Raw genomic sequence first — 25,852 nt, forward strand, 5'->3', positions numbered from 1 at the left:
AAAAAGATAAAGATATGTGAATGACTAAATCTGACTAAAACTAACAAGGACATTTGGCACAAGTCTAAGACTAAGACTAAATTAAAAATAGGTGACAAAATTAACACCACGTGCCACATTTGTTGCCACAATGTAAATGTTGCTGGGATTAACTCTCAATGTAAACCTTATTATTAATTTACAATTGTGATATTAAATGCATTTCACCAATACATTAAACTCAGAATTTTTAAATATATTTATTCTAAGTAAATGTCTATTCACTGATTTTAGACTCAGCAGTGAATGGGACTTTTATTTTGGTGTTGTGGTGTGACGTCATAAGCCGCGCCGCGCTCCTGCATCTGTTGTGATTCGGCTGAAAAAGGTTTGTGTTTTAAGCGTTCAAAGCGAAACAGAATCCATGATATATTAATGCAGGGCTCGACATAAGCGATGGCCCGGGCCAGTAGAGTATGTCGGGCTAGTTGAATGGCAAATCACTGCCGTTCAGCATTCAAACTTCCCGTCGCGTTCGGTTACAACAGTCAGCAGCACGGTAAAGCTCTCTCCAAGATGATATAACGTTATTCATTATAATACCTGATCTGTAGATAAAGGGCTGTTTGCATAAAATGACTTTATCTTGCTGGAGTTTATCTAGCGGTTTCTGAATGATGTTGGTACTCTCTACCCGGTGACAACACACGGACTATTAATTAGCATCACAGGCACGATAACTGGAATTTAAAACTGTGAAGAAACAAATAATCAGTAAACTGTTGGACAGATATACATTATAGACTAGGATTTGTGCGCTCAACGCTCATCTTCTCTTTATGCCGTGAACTTTTTAATGTGCACTCGCACTGCACTGCGCGTTGCTTTAAGTGCATCATTCTGCACCCGGGATGCGCAGAAGCGCTTTGTGCCGCACTGTTTTGAAGCGTTTCATATATTTTCATAGTTTCGTGCGCTGAAAGATTATTAAAAGCCTTCAAATCGTGTTCTCTCGTATCTATCATATCTTTGTTGCCCCATTACAAAGCTGCACATTACGTTTACAATAAACATCTTGTAATTTGATATTATTTGTGTAGGCCCATATAATTATCTACATTCATATATAAATATAATAATATAAATTGTTTTTCATTAATGTATTTTATAAGAACACAAAGTAATTTGTACCTTTTTATTAACATGTTTAGATTTTATAAAATTAGCCCAATATTTTTTTCCAGAATTACTTTTTGTAATTGCAATTATTTATATATATTTTTGTCATACCTTTATGATTATATATTTTGATTCATTTATTGTTTTCTCTATAATGAAGTATGTGTACTTATTGGATTCTGGATTGTGTTTAACAAATAAGAGTGACCATTAGTTCCACAAACACAGATGTAGATATTTTATAGTGATAGAATATGAATGATACATTTATAACCCTTTTATTTTGCCAGTTTGTTGTGATTGTTTCAGTTATTTACTGAATTGAATAAATATTTAAAGGTGTTAACTGTAATCTTACACTGCAAAGTGATAACTTAAAAGGGATTAAATTCATAATTATTTAATGATTGAAGCACACAAAAAATATATGACAAAGCCCTAAAACTGACAATTAATTGGCAAAATCGCGAGTGGGTTCGGCTGGGACCAGCAGGATTTGACCACCTCCACCTCATTTTGAGCCAGGAAAAACCCTGTATGTATATATATATATATATATATATATATATATATATATATATATATATATATATATATATATATATATATATATATATATATATATATATATATATATATATATGATAAACAATTAACAAAGATACACAGTGCTAATATTACTGGTCAGGCAATAAAAAAATCATAGTTACAATGACAATTTAGTTATTTTTGCATGTCTCCAGGGGCTCTCTAGCTCTTAATTCATGTACTCCATTTGCTGTATTGATTAATCCTAATGTATACAATGCATACAGCTAAATGGAAAAGTTTTCCTTATATTTCTTTCAGGGCCAATACAAAAATAGAAGGGGCCAGCAAAACTCTGATCTACTGGCCAGGGGGAATTTTTTTTTATGTTGAGCCCTGATTAATGTAACACTGCATTGCTTTATCTAACATTTATCAGCGTTGTGTGAGTAACGTAACCGAATAAACTCATGAGTAACAGAAGGAGCGGCTCATTTCGCTCTTTTGAACCGATTGATTCACAACAAATCATTAAATAGCTGAACTGCCTAATATAAGGGTCTGTATAGTTTGCTTTGTTTTGTTAATTTGTTGTGTTAGTTTTGAGTGTTTTTTGTCCATCTCTCTGAATGAATAGAGATGTAATCGTATAATAGAATTCATGATTTATTGAATTAATTCATGATAGAATTCAATAATATATTATTTAACAGACACTTAAATGTAAGGCATAGTTCAGTAATACTCAAAAGCTGAGCATTGGAATTCAACAACAGTCCAACTAATATTAATAATAATAACAAATGAATAATAATACTTCAACCCCTGTCTGTATAAGTACAGTGTAAAATAGCCGTACTCAAAGCTTGTGAGTTAGTCCCAGAGGCAGCAGTTTCATATGTTGAATTCGCCTGAGACCAGGGAATTATTTTCTATAGATGGTTTACTTCTAGCAAATTAATAATAATAATAACAACAACTAATTCATAATAAAACATATTTTGTTTTGGTGTGTGATATGTGTATTATTCCAAATAAAAAAGGGGTGAGAGAAGTTGTTTAAGAACCAAACACTGTGTCAAAAAGTCTTGCTTGTGAAAATTAGAATTTATTTTTTAATAATTAACTCTTCAAACATTTCTTTTTAGATCAACATGCAGTAATCAATCGATTAGATCTCTTTTTGTTTCTACCTATTCTCCATCTAAATTAGTTTGGGTTCATATGTTTCCCTCATTTGAGTGGGAAGATTAGTTGGTATTGTGTAACAAATAAAACCAAAGAAGTGTCATTTAACATTGTTGACAGAATATATCCTGAGAAACACATTAGATATGAGATGTCTCAATTTATAAGTGTTAAAATGACCTGAAACCTCTTAAATCTATTTTACTTCATTCAAATGAATGACTTTCCAAAAGAAACATATATTATTGATTTGTTTTTGTTATTAGGAAAATGTCATATTCATCAAACTAAATGGAGTAATTTAAAACCAAATTTTGCTCATTTTCAAAAAAGTGTGAAATTAATTTAACTTGATTGCGATGCCCTTTACTTTTAAGTTCAACTTTTTTGTTTATTTTTATTTAAATCGTTATACAAAATGTGTCAAGAAATTCTGTAAATTCTGCTGTTGAATTCTGTCATTTTGAAATTTAAAAAAGAAAATTTTAAATCGAACACTATCACTTTCTTGCCAGTTGAACTACTGAACTAGGAGAGATTTTGGATTTATTTTTCTTTCTGTTAATTATTCTTAAACAGGACAAACACACAGAAAAACTCCTGGAGAAGCGACTGAGATCCACGTGACACACTATTACAAAGATGGCGTTTATTAAAGAGGAGAGTGAAGACCTGAAGATTGAAGAAGTATTCAGTTTGAAACATGAAGAAACTGAGGAACAAACAGAGAAAGAGGAGAGTGAAGACATAAAGATTAAAGAAGTATTCAGTTTGAAACATGAAGAAACTGAGGAACACACAGGTTGGTCTCATTCTCAAAGCTGAATTATGGCCTAATATTGTGTTGGTCCCCATTTTGCTGTCATCGAGGCATGGACTCCACTAGACCCCTGAAGGTGTGTTGTGGTATCTAGCACCAAGATGTTAGCAGCAGATCCTTTAAGCAGGGCTCAACATTAAAGGGTTAGTTCACCCAAAAATTAAAATTCTGTCATTAATTACTCACCCTCATGTCGTTCAACACCTGTAAGACCTCCGTTCATATTCGGAACACAAATGAAGATATTTTAGTTGAAAGCTGATGGCTGAGAAAGGCTTCAGATAGGCCTCCATTGGCATTCAGTACATTTACACTCCCAAGACGCTTAAAAGGCATTTAAAACATTGTTACAAAGTCCATCTCACCACAGTGACTCTACAATAATTTTACGATGCGACAATAGTTTTTGTGCGAAAAAAAAACATGTTGAATATTTACGATCAGAAATCCTGATGTGTGGGGGGAACCCCGAGGACAAACGTGCGCACACTCACGTGAAACGAAATAATATTCAATCCAAAAGCACGCTGAGGGATGAAATAGTCATGAACTGACTATAACTCCGACTATAAAAACAATTATTTATAGTTTATTTAATAAGGCAATTTCAAAGAGAAGAATACTGTATAGCTATTTTCCAAGAGACACCTGAGGATAAAGATTTTTTTTTTTTTACCACTCACTAGCTCACTTTGTAACATCAGTGTTCACATATTGCGCGTTGTTATTCATTAACTTTTTAACGCTATTTAAAACACACAGTGTACTCGTTCATTTCCTTTCCATGCTCTCTCTCTCGCTCTCTCTCTCTCTCTCACTCTCTCTCCATCTCTCTGTCACTCATGCGTCTCTCTCTCTTTCTCTCAACCCTGCTTTTGATATGAAACTTGAAAGTCTAAGCTTTTAAACTTGAATACAATTCAAACAATAAATAAATACGGCGTGCGCGCTCATGTACGTGGATCACGGAGCGCTCACATATACATGTATCTAGTCTGGTTGCTCAAAGTATTGCAGATCATAACTGCTTACTTATTTTTTGGTTTTGCATTTAAATACATATGATCAAACACTAGATTTCTTTAAATGTGAAATTTTAAAACGTTAACAATTTACATCCTAATATTTTTAATGATACTTATATAAGCACACACAAGTGAATATTAATGAATGCAAGCAAATATAATTTACCCAAGAAAAGTTTAAAATAGTGCTAAAAAGGCAAACTTTCCTTATATGTACAGTAGGCTATATGAATTGATATTGAATCAAGATCGAAATTGATATTTGTGCCAATCACTGCCATACTTATTCTGAAGTCTCGCGGGATTTTGCGAGATTTCCTGTGTTTACAGTCGGGACTCTGGTTGAAAATCTGTTCGTGTGTGGTGTGCTGTCTTTGTCACATCATGGCACACCACACACTATAGGAGCAAAACGGTTAAATCTAGGATTATTTGTCCTCATGTGTGTGGTCTATCACATTTTGAAAATCGTATAAGATGTAAAAAATCTTTTGGTGTGTACCCAGCATAAGCTGTTGAATTCTAAATTGATCGTGCTTTAGGTCTCGGCGTAGTGCTCAAAATCGGACTAAAGTGTGCATTTCATGGATTCCCGAACGCTGGTGCTACGTCATATTCTCGCGCATGCGTCGTGGAGGCACACGGAAGCGAAGAACAAGTTGGATAAAGGTGTTATTTTGATTTTTTTTTGCGCACAAAAACTATTGTGGTCGCATCGTAAAGTTATTGTAGAGTCACTGTGGTGAGATGGACTTTGTAACAACGTTTTTAGTGCCTTTTATGGGTCTTGGGAGTGTAAATGTACTGAATGCCAATGGAGGCCTATCTGAAGCCTTTCTCAGCCATCAGCTTTCAACAAAAATATCTTCATTTGTGTTCCGAATATGAACGGAGGTCTGACGGGTCTCGAACGACATGAGGGTGAGTAATTAATGACAGAATTTTCATTTTTGGGTGAACTAACCCTTTAAGCTTGTTCACGTGCTTGTCCTTCGGACAAGTAAATCTGTCATTCACTTGTCCGAGTAAAAAATTAGCTTGTCCGGAATTTTTTTTTTTTTGTGTGTGTTGTAATATATAATTTATTCTGAAGCAATATTCTCACCAGGGTTCAATCAGATTTGACATATTTACATGTGATATTTTTACCTTTTATAAAGGGCATTTTTCCCCTAATCGTATTAAATATAGGCTATGCTTCAGCTTTCATTTTATCTTCTTAAATTTGAATTATAATTATAAATTAAATTAGAATAAGACACTACAGGGTAGTTACCAATCAAATTAAATAATTTTGCATTGGAAAAATTACAAGTGCATTAAATAATGTTATGAGATTGTTTAAAATATTTTTTGAATATACGAACAAGAAAAGTTGGAAAGAAGGTTTCAACATGGAACTAAAACAGCAGTAGGTGGCAGCAGGTGAACGTCTGAATGAGCGAGTCATTGAGTCGAGTCGTTTATGAATAGTTTATTGAATCTTTTATTCAACCGATTCATTCAAAACGCTGAATCATTCACTAACACACTGTTGCGGTGATGCGCGTTTTGCTGTGATCTTGTTTGGAACTATTTTCGCTGCTGAAAAGGAACAAAAACACTCAATATTGCACCTAAAATGTAAGTGACTTAATGTTAATAATTGTTTATGGATCTGTCATATGACTCGTGATGTTATTCAGGAAAATGGCACTCTTGGTAATGTGACGTTGCAACTGTATCATATGTTATAAATATACATTTCTACATTTTTAAGGTAGTGTGTTAAGTGAGTTTCTCTGTGTGAGCGGTGCACATTTGTTTTGATTTCTCCTCGAGAGCGTCGACAGTGCAACGTTATAGTAACAGTTCATTATATATTATTATCCACTATCTCGCGTGAGCAGCAGTGAAGCGGGGGTTTCGGTGCCGAACCTATTTTTGCTGCTCTGCTGACGCTCAATTAAAGTGAAAGCACACTTTTGATGACAAAATAAATACGATTTCACACAAAAAGTGCTCAAAATGCACACAAGAAGCACGTGTAGTGTGTTTTAACAAGAACTGGAGTATGTCAGAAAAAATAAAATATATTTGTAGAACATTTACCCCTTTTAAATTGTTTTAATTATTCAGTTTGTGTGAAAGTATAGTGTGTGTACTGTATGTATGTATGTATGTATGTATGTATGTATGTGTATATATATATATATATATATATATATATATATATATATATATATATAAACATTAGTTTGGTTTATTATGTAGGCTACACAGACAGGTCTAGGCTCTAGCACTACCCAAATCAAGTCGGCGGAGTTTGCGGTCTTGTAAACGTATTGAAGTTAAGTATGAATGAAACCACATGATCAGAGCTGTTTTCTTGGGTGTGTTTATCGTTTACCATTTACATGCGAATGTTGTAGTAGGCTAGCCTACGCCTCCCCATGTTAACAAAGTTTCAAGACTATCAAGTTTATAAATGACCAACTTCTAAAAACAATTATAGGCTAATTGTCTTTATAAAGAAATACTCGATGATATAAGTGAGCATTATATGTAGCGTTGGAGCCGCTGCTGTGACGCTGTACAAACGCTTCCAGTGTGAATACTCTCGCGCGTCTGCAGCTGCAGTCACGGTGAAGTTACGCTTACGTGCAGCTCACGCAGTGCTCACACTTGCAGTGTGAAACGGGGGTTAGTTTCGAAATGGTTTGAGTACAAGGTGATCGCGTTGAAAATAAAGGCATTTGTCTAGCGTTAGAAGCTCATTTGAAACATTGCTGCGGCTCATTTAAGAAAATGACAGCTCAGAAGAGACGCCGCTTTAGTTTGAGGTAGTGCTAACAATAATAAAGAAAGATGATGATCAACACCTTATGTGTTACCACTGAAATGTAGATGTAATATATTTCCAAATGTAAGCCCATCTTATGCGGAATGTTGTCTAATAGACTGCAACACGATAAAACCAATGGATAAAACAGGCACCTTCAGAATGCGTAAAAGACGCACCGGCCAAGGCAGGTCTAACTCACTGTGTGTCTTCTAATTAAGCACTGTATCACAAGTTGCAGCTTACATCTGTGTCGTTCTTTTTGGTGAAATGGTCCCACACACTACTTTTCTTTGCACGCTTCATACTGTCGTCTGCCCTGGCTCTAACCGCAAACCTTGTGAGCGCGCAAACCCAAACGCTGTGACCTCGCACCAAATGTTTTTATTGGTTTATTAAGTACAAACAGGCGAGTTATGAAAAATTGAGTGTGAGGGATTTGTACACTTCACACAAAAAGATTTTGGAATGAGATGGCTAACTGTAGTAGCGTTTAGTCCACTGTCTATAATAGCCTAATTTAGAGATCACTTTTTTTTTTAACCGACAATTTTGATCGGTTAATGTTGATACGGTCAACCATCGGTCAAACGGTCATCGGTTAACATCCCTATATTGAAGACACCTGGTGCCACACTCTAATCAGCTGATGAACTCAAAACTCAAAAATAAATGGTCTCTCAGTCTAGTTCTGTAGGCGACACAATCATGGGGAAGACTGCTGACTTGACAGTTGTTCAAAAGATGACCATTGACACCTTGCACATGGAAGGCAAGACACAAAAGGTCATTGCAAAAGGGGCTGGCTGTTCTCAGAGCTCTGTGTCCAAGCACATTAATAGAGAGGTGAAGGGAAGGAAAAGATGTGGTAGAAAAAAGTGGACTGCAGCTGGAGTCAGTGCTTCAAGAACCACTACGCACAGACGTATGCAAGACGGGTTTCAGCTGTCGCATTCCTTGTGTCAAGCCACTCTTGAACAACAGACGGCGTCAGAAGCGTCTCGCCTGTGCGAAAGACAAAAAGGACTGGACTGCTGCTGAGTGGTCCAAAGTTATGTTCTCTGATGAACGTAAATTTAGCATTTCCTTTGGAAATCAGGGTCCCAGAGTCTGGAGGAAGAGAGGAGAGGCACACGATCCACGTTGCTTGAGGTCCAGTGTAAAGTTTCCACAGTCAGTGATGGTTTGGGGTGCTATGTCATCTGCTGGTGTTGGTCCACTGTGTTTTCTGAGGTCCAAGGTCAACGCAGCCGTATACCAGGAAGTTTTAGAGCACTTCAAGCTTCCTGCTGCTGACCAACTTTATGGAGATGCAGATTTCATTTACATTTACATTTATGCATTTGGCAGACGCTTTTATCCAAAGCGACTTACATTGCATTCAAGGTACACATTTTACATTTTTGTCAATTCTTGCTTTCCCTGGGAATCGAACCCATGACCTTGGCGTTGCTAGTGCCATGCTCTACTGTTTGAGCTATAGGAAAGTGTTTGAGCTATAGGAAAGTTCATTGGAAGATTTCATTTTCCAACAGGACTTGGCACCAGCACACAGTGCCAAAGCAACCAGTACCTGGTTTAAGGATCATGGTATCCCTGTTCTTAATTGGCCAGCAAACTCGCCTGACCTTAACCCCATGGGAAATCTATGGGGTATTGTGAAGAGGAAGATGCGATATGCCAGACCCAACAATGCAGAAGAGCTGAAGGCCACTATCAGAGCAACCTGGGCTCTCATAACACCTGAGCAGTGCCACAGACTGATCTCCTCATGCCACGCCACATTGCTGCAGTAATTCAGGCAAAAGGAACCCCAACTGAGTATTGAGTGCTGGACATGCTCATACTTTTCATGTTCATACTTTTCAGTTGGCCAAGATTTCTAAAAAATCCTTTCTTTGTATTGGTCTTAAGTAATATTCTAATTTTATGAGATACTGAATTTGGGATTTTCCTTAGTTGTCAGTTATAATCATCAAAATAAAAGAAATAAACATGTGAAACATATCATTCTGTGTGTAATGAATTCATATATTATACAAGTTTCACTTTTTGAATGGAATTAGTGAAATAAATCAACTTTTTGATGATATTCTAATTATATGACCAGCACCTGTACACTAATGAATGCAGAATCATTCTTGCATTTTGGTTATTCCCTAGTTATTTTTTGTTAATGCCGTTTTATCAGGTTACTCGTCCGTTGGGCAAGTAAGATTCTTTCACTTGCTTCTTCAAAAAAATCCACTTGTCCCGGACAAGCGTTAATGTCGAGCCCTGCTTTACGTCCTGTAAATAGTCCCGAAACTACTAGTGTCGCGGAGCGGGAGTGTTACGGATACGTGGTGTTGCCATAGACAATAAATTAATTTGGTAAATAAATATAAACAACATTTATTTATACATCACACAACTATTTACAACACAACAGAGGTTGGCTTTGCTTGAGTTGTTGCTCTGGATTTTGTTGCTTTTAAGAAAAAAAACCCAAATTTTTGCCTGTTTAGGTTCGTCACCTTCTCCATTGCATTTTTACATTTTTTACCATTAAAGTTACTACACGCAAATCCGTGTTTTTTGTTGTTGTTGTTGTTTGGGGGGGAATATATTTCAGGGCTCAATGCTAAGGATTTTTTTCAGGGGTTCAAATTTTTACTTGCCCTGTCAGAATTTTCACTGACCCCACCACAAAAAAAGACAAATAAAATAAAATAGGCCTAGTATTGTTTTTGAGCCATATAAGCTTAATAAATAAGGTTATGACTCTAAAAACTAATATCCTAACTCTTTTTATATTGTTAAAGACCGTCAGTAATAAAATAAGAACAAATATTCAAATTATGAGCAAAAGCACAAATAAATACAGCAGAACAAACATATACAAATGAAATAAACAGTTATTTTCATGTAGGTCTAAACTAGATTGTTAGGTACAAAAATAGTAATCAAATGTAAAATATCACTGCATAGTCTGCATAAAATTATATGCCACTGCATATAAATACAGATTAACCCTTATTAAAAGTTATTCAGTCAAGAGCAGTGAGTGATTTTTTTTTTGTCTTTTGTTATCTCAATATTTATATAGCCAATGACGATATTTTCCGGCTTTCCATGTGTGTTCACTGTTATACGGTAGGGGGCGCTGTAGCGCATTTCCTGCACGAGAACAGAATCTCCTGATCAAAACACTGCCGAAGAAGCAACGTGCGATATCATGTGTAAGCAGATGCATAAAATAACGCGATCATCACTATTAAACAGCATATAAATCACAACTGCCTAATGTTATTGAATGAAATGTCAACCCAGGACGAGTTATAGGACTGTCAAGCTTTGGGGTGTTGATGGACTCCATCTACAACATCTGTGTTTTTTTCATCGTTCGGACGTAACGTTAGTCTTTTACAAAAACGTGACTTTTTTCAGCTTTATGCTCAAAATGTTTCTTTTTCATGAAACTTGCAACATTCAAGTGTTGATTAAAAAAATAATATATGAGGCTGGAATAAAACAGTGGGTCTGTTCTTTCTGTTTATATATTTCATGTTTAGATATTCTGTGGACCATTAAAACTTGTGAAAATGACCATAAATGCTGGCGGTGACTGGCAAATTTCATGTTTACGTTCATTAAAAATACCTAACCGACTATGTTTACGATGATACTCAACAAGACAGTCATTTTGATATAATTTTGTGTGAATATTCGCGCGCTGTGAGACGCGTGGCCGTGCGTGTGTGTGTGTGTTGTGTTGCTGCCCTTCGCGATGAGCAAACTGAGAGACACACTTTCTCGTCTATGAGCGCTTGAATATTTAAATTGGCAAGGCTTAAAAATGCGCAAATGATCAGTTTCCGTGAAGATGCAGCTCTGGGAGTGTCTTTCACGCTGGCACTGAACTATCGGGCAATTCTTATTGTCGACCGTAATGACAAATATTTTTTGTCATTCATTCAGGGGGGGCGGGGGGTCGTTTTGGGAGGGCGGGGCGCCCCCCCAAAACAATGGTAGGGGAAACACTGGCGCATGAGCATTTGCTGTCAGGAAATTTAGGGGGAGACGAGGATGTACAACCATGTTTCTACAGCATTTGTTTGGTACGGTTTGAAGTGTGATGTGGTACAGTATTGCATGACTTGTCATGTTTGCCAGTATGCTGGGAAACCAAACCAGGTGATTCCACCAGCCACTTTAATCCCAGTTCAGTCATGGGTGAACCTTTTGAGCATGTGATAGTGGATTGCGCTGGTCCTTTATTTGCGTTGGCGTGTTTTTTAAAAAAAAAATTTACTTTTATTTTTATACATCAAAACAATTCCCAAGCAGTGAACTAACCATTCATTGACAACTGCATTGGCTCAAGTAAAGGAGGAAAAAATACATAAGTAACAAGATAATAAAGAAAACACATTATGTGGAAAATCAAATAATAAAACAACAAATAAGTAACAGTTCTAATTGTATTGATCAATTAGTTTTAATGCATCCAGATATATATATATATATATATATATATATATATATATATATATATATATATATATATATATATATATATATATATATATACATACATATATACTGTCCACCTTTGTAAGATGATGTCCACTTTCAGTTGGAGCCAGGCAGTAAAATATTCCATTTTATAATTAGATTCAAGTTTTTCAATCCACTGGGCCATTGTTGGAGAATGTGGCTTCATCCAATTAATTGTTATATACAGGGGAGTAGACGGCACGTCTATATGCAGAATGTTCATGATCTCAGCCTTTTACCCCTTTGCAAAATGTGGATATTTTCAGACAATCACAGAATATATGTGTGTGGTCTCCTATCTTCCCACACTCTCCAGCATTTCTCTGCTTCTACCACAACCCACAAGAAACATCAAAGAATCAGGTTCACCTTTAAAGGGGCACAGAAGCGCATCTAAAGGTTGCGAACTGTACGTGCATTGACTTCGGTTGCTGAACAAGTCCAGATGCAATAGAGTCCAGAGTTTCTTGATGTTTTCAATAGGAGTGCGCTGAAGCGTTCGTTGTGTTTTTCATGTTGATTCCCACAAAGTTAACTTGAAGATAGTTGCCAGAAGGAGGAAATGTGGTGTCTCAAAAGAGATTGAGCAAAGATGTGCCTAATCAGGGAACTCTTAACCCTTTAGGCGCCAGAGGCTTTTTCCTAAAACGTTCAATTTTGACATCTCAAAAGGCTATATCTTAAAAGTGATAAAAGATAGAGACTTTCTGTAAATTAGAGAAATATTAAAGATGACCCAAAGTTTATGTAGGGATTACATTTTCCCGTCTAATTTGCATATTAAGACATCATAAGGTGGTGGCCATCTTGGATTATAGAACTTTCATGAAAAGTCACGTTTAAATGATAAAATGCAGCACTTCTTTCCCCCCAAAATGTCCCTCACCTTCTGTATGCTATATTGCACAATACTGAATGCTCAGGTAAATAGTAAACATAGTCTAAATCATTACTAATAAATGATAGAAACAAACCCTGCCTCCACGTTGCCTCCTAACTGTCCTATGAATACTTCAACCTCGTCTAACATACCCAGTGGCATTAGACAAAGTCTCCACCATAATACTGTCGCCGTGATTGCGGAGAGGCACGCGGTCAGAAGACAAAGCTTCATGGCTAGTGCGGTAAAAATCTCCCGCCTCGTTCCACACAACACTAACACACACACCTGCTAACTTCGCGATGATCACTCCGACCCCGGGAAACATAGTTTCCACCACTGACATTGGGCAAAGGACCATCTACATTGGGCAAAGGATTCACCGTTTGTGCTTGGTGTAGGGCTATACTTTAACTTTCAGAATCACCGTCATCTTCTGAAGGCAGATATTCCCCTTCAGAATCAGGGTCCGCGAATAGAAGACCCAACACTTCATTGCGGGTAAGCTTTTTTGATGCCATTAGAAAACAATAATAAAAATAATCTAATGCAAATACTCGCTGACGTTGACAATATTGCTCTGATAAATTGGCTCACACGCACACTATCCGCTTTTGTTCGCACTGATTCAATGTACTCTTACTGAAAGATTTTGTATAGAAGCATGACGTTTTTTTGAGTCTGGGATGAAGTAAGACATGTCTGCCATCCAGTGGAGGGGAGCTCGAACGAAATTTGACACCCTATTTGACAAAATCGGCCATTTTATTCAGTGCCGCATCTTGTCGAGTAAACTCGACCATGGCGCCTAGAGGGTTAAAGGCCCTATCAGTTCACACACATTTGGTGAGGTGACCACCAAATATATTTGGATATCAGCATTAGAAGTTGCAATAACATAACTAAAGAATCATAACTAGGCTAATATAAAAGGACACGCATTAAAATGCAGGAGAAATAGTGTATACAGTTGGGACAGATTGATTGTGAGTAAAAATAGAGTCAATGTCCTTGTGTATTGGAAGTTTGTCTCTAGTCTTTGCCCAAATGTCTGGCGTCTGGTCTCCTGTGCTGCCTTTGAGGGTTCCAGGCATCATCTCTGCTAAGGTCGTTCAGGAGAGCAGAGGTCATAACGGCATTTGAAGAGAGGTGGTTTGTGACTCTTTGGGCCGGGCCAGTGATCAAGTTTGACCAAAGGGAAAGGGGGAAGGTTTTTATGGTGCCTAGAGCATTTTGATCATGCCCATCCGTTACAGTGTCATAAAGGCTAGTGTTGACAAGGGTTCAGAGCACTGTTCCATGTTAACCCATTCTGTTTCAGCATCATTATTAATCCATGCCACTATTTGGTAACCGGTTTTTATTGACTATTATGTGCACAGCTACTAGGGATGGGCAACAGTGGTCGAGTAATCGAGTACTCGAACGTGACAGCGATCATCGATCATGAGAACGATGATCGCCCTGAAAAAAAAAATATTTGTCTTTTTATTGGTTATTGCATCGTTTTGCGGAGGTCTGATTGGTTAGCGTTTTACAGCACGCCTCCACCGCGGCGAAATAAAGGCGTGCACTGCAGTGATGTCTGGAATCATGAGATCATTAAATGGTTAGTGCAAGATGTGCAGCGCCAATCTGTCATAGCCTACATAGCATTATAATGAAAACACGATGGAAATAGAATGCTGTAAATTATCTGTGCTTAGTTCCCCGTGTATCAGCTGATCCACAGAGAAACTAGCGAGAACACTCAGACTAGCGCGTGAAGTTCATGTGAGCATCCGCGTCCTTATCTGCAGATGCACGTTGTAAGATTACTTTTATGTTGTCTATATCTGATTAATCTAATATAAGAAGCGTTTGGTTGAGCTTAATAAGCTAGAAAAGCGCTGCCGTTATACCGGCTGTTGTTCATTCTCTTCAGTTTCAGCTCAAACGCATATTTCATGCTCGACATGATGGTTTAGAGACGGTCATATTCTTTTCAGATAGGCTATTTGTTTCTCAGAATCATTGATATTAGTAATGCAGCAGTGCTATACTGTTCTCGAATTTTTTAACAGTAGACCTAGTTTATTTAAAGTTGGTTTTTCGCTATGAGTTCGAAAACGCGCAGTGATGTCTGTAAACGCTTCGATCATGAATAATAAAATTAAGTAACATGATGTGCAGAGTCAATCTGTCAAAGCATTATAATGAGAACAGGATTTTAATAAAATGTTGTTTCTTTGTGCTTTCGTTGTCCGTGTATGAGCGTTGTTAAGGGAAGAGCGCATTCAAAATGTTCCGTTTCAAACCCTTCGCCTGTAAAATCTAGCACGCTGAAGTTCACGTGCGCATTCACGTCCTTTTGTGTTGATTTATGTCGTAATAGGTTCATAATAATCTTCATATTAATATTGATATATGGTGCGTTTGGTTGAGTTTATTAACCAGCTAGCAAGCTCTGCAGGGTGGTGTTATTTCACAGTTTCAGCTCAAAGGCAATGCTCGATATTACTGACTTGGTTATTTGAGACGGTCATTTTATAAAGATGTTTCTTTTTCAAAGACATTTATGCATCATAATCTGGCAGTTATTTTTTGTTTTATATGTTCATGTTTTCATATACCCGTTTTCATGTCACGTTTGTATTTGTCAACAACCATTTTCATAACAGTATTTTCATTATTTCAATGACGGACATGCCCCGCCCCCTGCACATGCCCCGCCCCCAATTACTCGAGTACTCGTTTTTGAGACCTATCGATGATCGAAATGAGTAATTGACAAAAATGCCCATCCCTAACAGCTACCAGATACCCGGAAGCAATTCCACTCCAAAAAAAATCACATCCCGAGCAGTTGTTAAAGCTTTAACAAAGTTCTTTACCATTTTTGTTCTACTGAGACTGATCACGTCCAGATTGATCAGGGGGCTTATTTTCTATCTTAATTGTGTGCTCAAGTCTTTAAATCGCTCAATATTACACGTCGTATATCCAGTGCTTATCACCCAGAGAGACAGGGGTCAGTTGAAAGGTTCCATCAGACCTTAAAAGCAATGATTAGGATATACTGCCTCGAGACATGGTCTGAGTGGGACGAAGGAGTTCCTTTGCTTTTATTCTCAATCCGTGAAATGGTGCAGGAGTATCTGAAGTTCAGCCCATCAGAGCTGGTCTTTGGCCATACTGTGAGAGGACCACTGAAATAGAGAATGTTCGGACTCTAAGAAAATAAACGTGTTAGACGTACACACGTTTACGTTCAGAAAACGTGTGTACTCTATATCAATGTCCCTCCATAAACTTCTGGGCCCTCCGCACTAGCAATGTGTGTGCTATCTCCCCAACCCCACACCCTGGTGTGATGCCGATGTGAATAGGATCTAGTTGTATGTTGTTTTTGATACTTTACATGTCTAAATGTTTTGTTTGTTGCTTTGTACCATTAAACTGGTGTTAATTTGCATTTGTCTCTTTTCACCTTAGACCTGACGGTGCTGAAAGAGGAGAGTGAAGTACTGAATGAAATAGAAGAGAAAGATCAATTTAAGAATCATGATTTAATAACTGGAGAAAAACCTTTTAGTTGCTCACAGCCTGAAAAGACTTTGTCAAAAAAAAAGGCTAAAAATAAGGGAACTAGAAGTAATTTCACCTGCCAACAGTGTGGAAACAAATTCACTCTAAAAAGAAACCTTGACAGACACATGAGAATTCACACTAGAGAGAAGCCTCACACCTGCCAACAGTGTGGAAAGAGTTTTGCTAGAAAAGTAAACCTTAACAAACACATGAGATCTCACTCTGGGGAGAAACTCTACACTGGAGAGAAGAGGTTCACCTGCCAACAGTGTGGAAAAAGTTTCCACCGAAAAGAAAACCTTAACAGGCACATGAGAGTTCACACTGGAGAGAAGCCTCACACCTGCCAACAGTGTGGAAAGAGTTTCGCTCTAGGAGAAAACCTTAAACTACACATGAGAATTCACACTGGAGAGAAGCCTTACACCTGCCAACAGTGTGGAAAGAGTTTTGCTAGAAAAGTAAACCTTAACAGACACATGAGGTTTCACACTGGAGAGAAGCCTCACACCTGCCAACACTGTGGAAAGAGTTTCGCTCTAGGAGTAAGCCTTAAAATACACATGAGAATTCACACTGGAGAGAAGCCTTACACCTGCCAACAGTGTGGAAAGAGTTTTGCAAGAAAAGTAAACCTTAACAGACATATGAGATTTCACTCTGGGGAGAAACTCTACACTGGAGAGAAGCCTTACACCTGCCAACAGTGTGGAAAAAGTTTCCACCGAAAAGAAAACCTTAACAGGCACATGAGTGTTCACACTGGAGAGAAGCCTTGCATCTGCCCTCAGTGTGGAAAGAGTTTTGCTGAAAATGGAAGCCTTAACAGGCACATGCTAATTCACACTGGAGAGAAGCCTCACACCTGCCAACAGTGTGGAAAGAGTTTTGCTGAAAATGGAAGCCTTAACAGGCACATGCTAATTCACACTGGAGAGAAGCCTTTCACCTGCCAACAGTGTGGAAGAAGTTTCAACCTTAAAGGAAACCTTAAAGGCCACATGCGAATTCACACTGGAGAGAAGCCGTTCACCTGCCAACAGTGTGGAAAGAGTTTTAATCAACATGAAAACTTTCAAGTCCACATGAGAGTTCACTCTGGAGAGAAATCCTACACCTGCCCTCAGTGTGGAAAGAGTTTTGCTAAAAAAGTAAACCTTAACAGACACATGAGACTTCACTCTGGGGAGCAACCCTACACATGCCCTCAGTGTGGAAAGAGTTTCACTCTAAAACAACATTTTGAAAACCACATGAGAGTTCACACTGGAGAGAAACCTTTCACTTGCCAACAGTGTGGAAAAAGTTTCACCCGAAAAGAAAGCCTTAACAGGCACATGAGAGTTCACACTGGAGAGAAGCCGTACACATGTGGACACTGTGGGAAAAATTTTAGTTATAAAAAAGCCCTGGAGTACCACATGAGTATTCATGAATGAGAGAACTGGTTTCATATGTCATCATTGTGGAATTAATTTCACAGACAGAAAATGCCTCATGTTTGGGAGACTGTATAATGTTCTGATTATTGTTACGGTATTAAATTACCTTATGCTGCGTTCACACCAAATGCAAATAGAGCGTCTGGAGCGAGTGATTTCAATGTTAAGTCAATGTAAAGACGCGTTGACGCGGGTCTAATATATAATTCGCCTTGTGTAGATCTAACCGGTGATCTTTAGTGTCATGAATCTATAATTTGTTGTCTGCCAAATCGTTTTGACTGAGGGCAAAGACATCATAACATTATTTTTTAGGCTATTTAAATATACATGCAGTGAAGATAATGTAGGTAGTGCGTTGCCTGAACCACATTTGTGTGGCTATTAATGTTTAGTATATTTTTTAATGAAAATGAAAGCGGCAGAGTGGTGTTTTATGACATATTTATCCTGGAGCAACTTGAACGCGTCAACAAAACGGGGTAGACACGATTGAGACAACTAGACGCGAATTTGACACTCTATTCGCATTTGGTGTGAATGCAGCATAAGAGGCCTGAATTCCCCATTTGTGCTCAAATTTTTCTGAATGGTTTAAAGCATAGTCGTGTTAATGGTGTCCTATGTGAACATTTTACTGCATTTATTTCCCCCCGTTTTTTTTTATTCGTTTTTTTTTCCTTTCTTGAAAATCATATTTCAATGTGTGGCAACTATAGTTACCGATTGGCAAATATGTTGTATGCACCCCATCAATGTCAAATTTGAATAGGAGGAGAACACATACTGACTGTAGTAGGTGAATGTAAACTCATTACTTGTCTGAATTTCAACATTATAATGGAATCATTCTGTAAATATTCCATCTTATACTGTATCCCAAGTTGTACTGGTAGCCATCCCAAAAGAGACAACAAGGGAGTAACATTATATGATTTCCTAGCATTCATTAAAAAGCTTGCAGCAGCATTTTTTACCAGCGTCTTTAATTTTGAACCACTGTCTTTATCTGTCAATCAAATATGAGGGATGAGTCAAAAATGACTCCCAAGTTCTTTACTTGATCATGCAGGTAGACCTTCCATGGGCCCAAACTATCGTTTACCATCTTGCTACAAGCTGAGCGACCAAAAATAATAATTTGTTTTATTTTCATTCAATTGAACAAGATTTTCAGCCATCCACAACTTTACTTCCTCCAGACACTTAAAAAGTTTCGTTGGAGTGTCGTGAGCATACAGATGGTAAGAAATACCATAATTCTTAAATATCATTCCCAAAGGGAGGATGTACAGTAAGATTAGGACTGGATCTAGAATGGAGCCTTGTGGGACCCCACAGGTAAAAGGTGCTGAAACGGAAAACAATCTTCACTGAAAAATATCTACTTTCCAAATAAGAAGCTTTGAGTGTTCTCACCAATCCCAATATAGTGTTATCATTTCAGCCAGAGGAACAGAGGGAGATCTTGAATTAAAAACAGGAGTTATGATGGAGGAGGCTATATTTTATGACATATGCACAGCTAAATATGCATATCAGGCACTCAGACAAGGTGTATCAACAGATAAAATATGTATCCCAGACGAGGCTCGGTCAAGCCCCAGAACTAACAGTAGAAACATAGCTAATGATGTGCTGGAAAGAAGGTTCACATTGGCAGCAATAACTGAGGAATCCAATGAACAGTTGTGTTTGTTTAGGACCTGTTTAACTGACATCTCTGCAAGCTCTCCAACATTACTACCAATGCTTCCAAGTTCTTCAACTATTTCTTGAATGGCTGTCTTCGAAACATGTAAAATGGCTTCCATGCGTAAAAACAGTGAAGCCAACTTATGTTGAATCAAGCCCTCAGCAGGAAGATCTGGATTGGAATGCAATGGACTTGACTGGGTGCCAACACCCTTCGGCTGGTATTTTGGGAATTATGTCTTTTACTTCTGTGTGCCGCAAACGTAGAGAACACACACGTTTGAAAACTGCAGTCTTCAAATGGGCACTGGATATTTTCATTGTTTTTCAAGAGAATCCCCAGGTGGGAGAAGTACTGGTTCAAATTACAGGCCTCTGAGAAACTGCAGAGGTTACACTTCACCCGGGTATTCACGTGATCTACAGATTTTGTATGATGTGTATGCAAATGTCTCAGTTCTAAAGGAGCAGACACATTCTTGGGAAATACATGGTAAAGGACAGGTCCATCCATGTTTTAATTTGTAATGCTGGATGATCATTTTTGTTTTTGTACTGTCAAAATTGCAGTACTTACAGTCCACTTCATCTTCACATCAACACCAACATACCTACAGTTAAAAAAAAAAGAACAATAACACCCTTGGTCAAGTCTCTCAGGCTTGAAGTTGACATGAAACAAAGTTGCGATCATATGACTGGCTGCTGTAAACCACACCATTTGCGATAACGATATCAATGACAATATAAATATGTTATCATTCCCCATGTTTTTGGCTACAAGTGAGAGCTGCATGTGTGGCGGGCGGTGCAATTTTGAAAGTTTTTGTTCACTAGTAATAAGGTCCGACTACGCCACCCTAAGGAGTTACCCCAGGGAAAATACCTCAACCACTCAGATTGAGTAATAAAGCACACAGGTTCAGTTCCCTCATAAAATTAGGCCAGAGACGCAAGTATAACAAAATACAAAATGTTTATTAGTACAAGGATACATAAAAAAAAAAAACTGAATCACTAAACCCTTAGAAACCCCTCTTCAAAAAGACATTATAAAACAAACCCAACTTGGGATAGTAATTATGTATGAATATGTAAAACGGAAACTGAATACCAGCAGGGCTGAGGCTCCCAACGGTCAGAATCAATGTAGAGTTTGGTTTCACAAGAGCACACACACACACACACACGCGCACACACGCACACACGTGCACACACGTGCACTCTGATCACACTATCAAACACTCAGTGTACACCACACACGATGGAGGAGGACCACCACCACAAAGAGGGAGATCAAGCCACCCGTGGGACCCCAGCTCCTGCAAAAAAAATCAAAAAGAAAGTAAACAACTATAAAAATGAGTTGGACAGAAATGACAATGTGAATATCACGAATGCAGCAACTCCTTACATAAATGGTATTAAGAACAGACAAAAGTAAAGGGGAAGCAACAATGTAGCCTCAGACAAATCAAATAATTTGTCACCTGGAATTGTTACAAGCAACAACTTCAGCCCAGTAAAATGATCACAGTTGGAGTTGCATTAATAGATTGAGCACATGCAAATGCAACCACAAAACTTAATTGTACAGAAAAAAAACAAATAGTTCAGCTAACCAAACTTCCACAAGGAAACACAAAAAGGTTAAATGATTTGACTCAGAAAGGAAAAAAAGACAGAGGCCAGTTGGATATCCTTTGAATGAAGAACTAATCAGGCCTCCCCAACAAAACAGAATATGAAGCAGAGCACTAGAACGCCACATAAAACTCCAGCAGTCCCTTTTAATAAGTGACGATGACTTTGTCAGCACAGCTGTATAAACAGCGGCTCTAGTAACAGAGCGAAGACGGCAGCAAACAATCGCAGCATAGAACGAGAGGGAGAATTCTACAGCGAACACAAAGAAAATATATTAAAAATCATGAAATGCTCACCCAGTTATAGGTTGCGTTTAAATCACTTTCCATCAGGATATCATGCCAACGGAACGCTTTATAGGCACCGGTTTTTCGCAGTCATAGCCACCACAATGGGATAGAGGAAATCATGCCTATTTTAGTATGCGAAAACAAATGTTAAGCCCACTATACTAAATATCCACACTTCTTAGCATTACTCTTAGCTCTTAACATTACATACCTGAGAGGCAAACAGTCGTCAAATCTACTAAGCGGCACAAAAAGGGCAGCAGCACCAGGACATAAAAACTGCACTCTATAATAAACACGTTTTCAAGTTATTGGTAGTCAGTTAACATTGTGATTGTGTTATGTCAAGTTAACATTGTCATGACTGATAGTACTGATTAAACAAATGTGTTTTGAGTTTACTTTTAAATTCATTTAACGTGGTTGTTGTCCTGAGAGCCAGGGGGAGAGAGTTCCATAGCTTAGGGGCTGTAACAAAGAAAGACCTGCCACCCATAGATGATAAGCGAAATCTCCGCTCACAGAGGAGTTCACAGCCAGAAGATCGGAGAGTTCGAGGGGGAATATAAGGAGAAAGTAATTCAGAGAGATAGGCTGGAGCAAGACCATTGAGTGACTTAAAGGTAAGCAGAAGAATTTTGTAAGTGATACGGGATAACACAGGTAGCCAGTGCAGTTTGAACAGAATTGGATTGATATGGGCAGTTTTTTTAGTGTGAGTTAGTAGTCTTGCGGCTGAGTTTTGGATATATTGCAAACGTGAGATAGAGTGTGCTGGTAGTCCAGAAAAAAGAACATTACAGTAGTCGAGGCGAGATGTGATGAACGCGTGGACTAGTGCTTCAGCGTCTTTTGGGCTGACATAGGGGCGGAGTTTGGCAATACGGCGCAGATGAAAAAAGGACGCTTTACAAAGTTGACTAATGTAAGCGTCGAACGTCAGTGAAGGATCAAGAATGATACCCAAATTTTTGACAGTGGCAGATGGAATTATTGATGTAGCTTCAAGGTCAAGTCTGGGAATATCACTTACATTCTTTGTTAGAGATGGAGGGCCAATGATTAATATTTCTGTTTTAGTCAGATTCAGACTGAGAAAGTTGGAGTTGAGCCAGGTCTTTAACTCATTAACACATGATGATAGTGATGTGGTCTGGTAAATATAATCCGGTCGGCAAGCAGTATATATCTGGATATCGTCGGCATAGCAGTGATATTGAAAACCATGGCGGTGAATAATTTGTCCGAGAGGCAAAATGTAAATAATAAATTGTAACGGGCCAAGAACTGAACCCTGTGGAACACCTTGTTTGAGAGTGACAGTGGGAGATTTGTAATTGTGCATAGTGATGTAGTATTTCCTATCTGTTAGATAGGAGGAAAACCAGGATAATGCGGCCCCTGAGATACCAATCTCTGATAGGCGCATGAGTAGGACTTTATGACAGACAGTGTCAAAAGCTGAGCTGAGGTCGAGTAGTAGAAGTAAGGAAATGTTTCCCGAGTCACCAGCGAGTAAGAGGTCGTTGATAACCCTTGCTAATGCAGTTTCAGTACTGTGGTTTTGGCGAAAACCAGACTGAAATAAATCAAAACTATTGTTGAGAGATAGATATGACTGCAATTGAGTGGCGACAACCTTTTCCATGATTTTTGAGACATACGGTAAATTGGAGATTGGGCGGTAGTTAGCGTATTCAGTTGGGTCCAGATTAGTTTTTTTAAGAATAGGAGTAACTGCAGCCGTCTTTAGTGAGACTGGAACAGAGGCAGAGAGAAGAGACATGTTTACAAGATGTGATATAGGTGCAGAAATGGCAGAGTTACAGTGTTTCAGAAGTGTTGTAGGTGCAGGATCCAGCCGGCAAGAAGAAGAATTGGATTTCTGTATCATTTCACTAATCAAGATGGGATTGGTCAACATAAAGTTATTAAGTGTTTGTGTCTGAGTTTGCTCACAACTAGAAGTGGTCGGTTCATCACTAAAGGTCCCACGTAAAGCATCCAGTTTCCCCTGAAAGTGGTGCAGAAAAGAACAGCACAAGTCGTCAGATTCTTGTAGACAGGCATTGTGCACGGGTGCCTGAACAAGCTTATTTACAATGCTGAATAGTGATTTAGGCCTGTTGTTTGCGTTATTGATTAAATTAGCGATATAAGAAGAGTGAGCTGTATTTAAGGCGGTTTTGTAAAGCGTAATATGGTCCGAAAATGCTTGGAAGTGTACAGTTAGATTGGTTTTCCGAAAGAGACGTTCCAGCTGTCTGCCTCTTGCTTTCATAGCCCGTAGCTCAGCATTAAACCACGGCGAAGAGTGGGACAAGGGAACAGACCTAGTCCTAATTGGAGCATGCTCATCCAAAACATCAGCAATGGCAGAATGGTACAAGTCAAATATTTTGGATGGACAGGTGGAATCAAAAACATCAGAAATAGCAGAAGAAGTAATCGATGCGGCAAACATGCTAGCATTAATAACATTGATCTTACGATAAGAGATGTTAATATTGTCAGTACATTTAGTTGGACAGATTAGTGTAAAATCAAGGGTAATAAGCTTGTGATCAGAGATAGGAGTCACCAGACCATTGATGGAGATGTCATTCAAGCCAGATGTACAAACTAAGTCAAGTGTGTGGCCGTGAGTATGAGTTGGGAAGTTAACATTCTGATAAAGTTCAAAGCAGTCCAGAACAGTCATTAACTGAGTCCTATTAGAGGAGGGAATATCAACGTGAATGTTAAAGTCACCAAGCAAGATGACCTTGGATGATGAATCACAGGCTAGCGTTAGTAGTTCACTTAGTTCAGAGAAAAAATCGTTTTGCTGTTTGGGTGGTCTATAAATCAGGATGATTGTAAGGGGACTGTTAGAGGAAGTTTTCAAAACCATATATTCAAATGAAGTAGTAGTGTGGAAGTCCAGTTGAGCAAGTGTTATGGAGTTGCGATAAATGACCGCAAGGCCACCCCCTTTAGTAGATAAACGTGGCTTAGACAGGTGCTGGTATCCGTATGGTGTTAGCAGATTAAGATGCATGAAGTCATTCGGTGTTTGCCAAGTCTCAGTAAGGAATATCATATCCAGATTTTTGTCAGTAATAAGTTCACTTAGGTAGGGGCCTTTGTCCGAGATAGAGCGACAGTTCAGTAGAGCAAAGTGGTTTTGCAGCACTTCTGAGTTATCAGCTAAATTGACATTGAAATCTGACTTTCTTACGCAGACAAGCGATCGCGGTGGACGACAGTCGCTTAGGCGTTTCGGATTGACCATAGTTCTGTGGCTTGACCAGATGCACGGGATAACAGTTGGTGTTGATTGCTGATAGTTAAAGGGACTTCGGACTGAACGGTGCACGTAGCGCGGGCGCCGGGTGATCCCGAGCGAGCGGCAGTGCTCGTACGTTTCAGAGTTGAGGCGTGGGTGCCGGTTAAGCGCCCTGAGTTCGCGTGACAGATATCCAAAATCCATGTTGGAAGGAAACCCAGTAAAAATAAGGGAGACCAGAGACAGCACAAGTGCTATAGCCTTTGGTGTGTTTGTAATCGCCATGAGAAAATCAACTACCAGCAGAGTTACGTTAGCCAGGACCACAACCATCACAACATCTATAAAAGCTTACGGAGAGGAAGGCTATCCAACCTGACAGCAAGCTAATCGAACAACTGGTAAGAAGAGTGTTAACTCACCTCACAGTCAATCCAACAGATGGAGGAGAGAAGGGTGAGAGGGCTCGTAGCAGGCTGACAGCAGAGAATCTCAGCAGTGACAGCAACAAAAGTACACTCAGCCAAGTAGAAAAAGTTAAGTCCAGTTTGTAGCAGGATGCAGAAAAAGAAACACCAACTGTCCAAGAAGCGGACACAGCAAACGTAAACAATAGACGACGAAGCGTGGAGCGGCAGCCAGATGCGCGCAGCGTTCCCACTAGGGCTGTCAAAATTGCTCAAAAATGACGTTCGAATATTCCCTCTAAAAAAAGCACGAATATTCGAACTATTCGAACATCTGGTTGCGCATTTTATCAATGACGTAATCTCAATTTTATCAATGGAGTTTTATCAATGACGACGCAATAATATTTATTGACGTAATGCGCGTGCATTACGTCAATAACAGGACAAATGAATACAAAGACACAAAACTACTTATATAGGTAGTCTATTTAAGTTTAGACATATTTGACAACGTATTACCTACACAAAAACAAGTAAATCAACTAATGGCTAAAGACCGCAGACCTCACTC

The 25,852-nt window shown here is 38.5% G+C and overlaps 1 protein-coding gene across 1 annotated transcript; it reads left to right on the plus strand.

Annotated features, from left to right (window-relative positions):
* Positions 1-287: 287 nt before the first annotated feature.
* Positions 288-18,939, plus strand: LOC307131065 (uncharacterized protein). Its single transcript, XM_079824481.1, has 3 exons — positions 288-367; positions 3,454-3,676; positions 16,434-18,939. Exons 2-3 carry the CDS (start codon positions 3,517-3,519, stop codon positions 17,966-17,968), a joined length of 1,695 nt encoding a protein of 564 aa, XP_079680607.1. The 5' UTR covers positions 288-367; positions 3,454-3,516; the 3' UTR covers positions 17,969-18,939.
* Positions 18,940-25,852: the final 6,913 nt, after the last annotated feature.

This window comes from Gobio gobio (genome assembly GCF_949357685.1).
Source record: "Gobio gobio genome assembly, chromosome: 1".
Taxonomy (NCBI): domain Eukaryota; kingdom Metazoa; phylum Chordata; class Actinopteri; order Cypriniformes; family Gobionidae; genus Gobio; species Gobio gobio.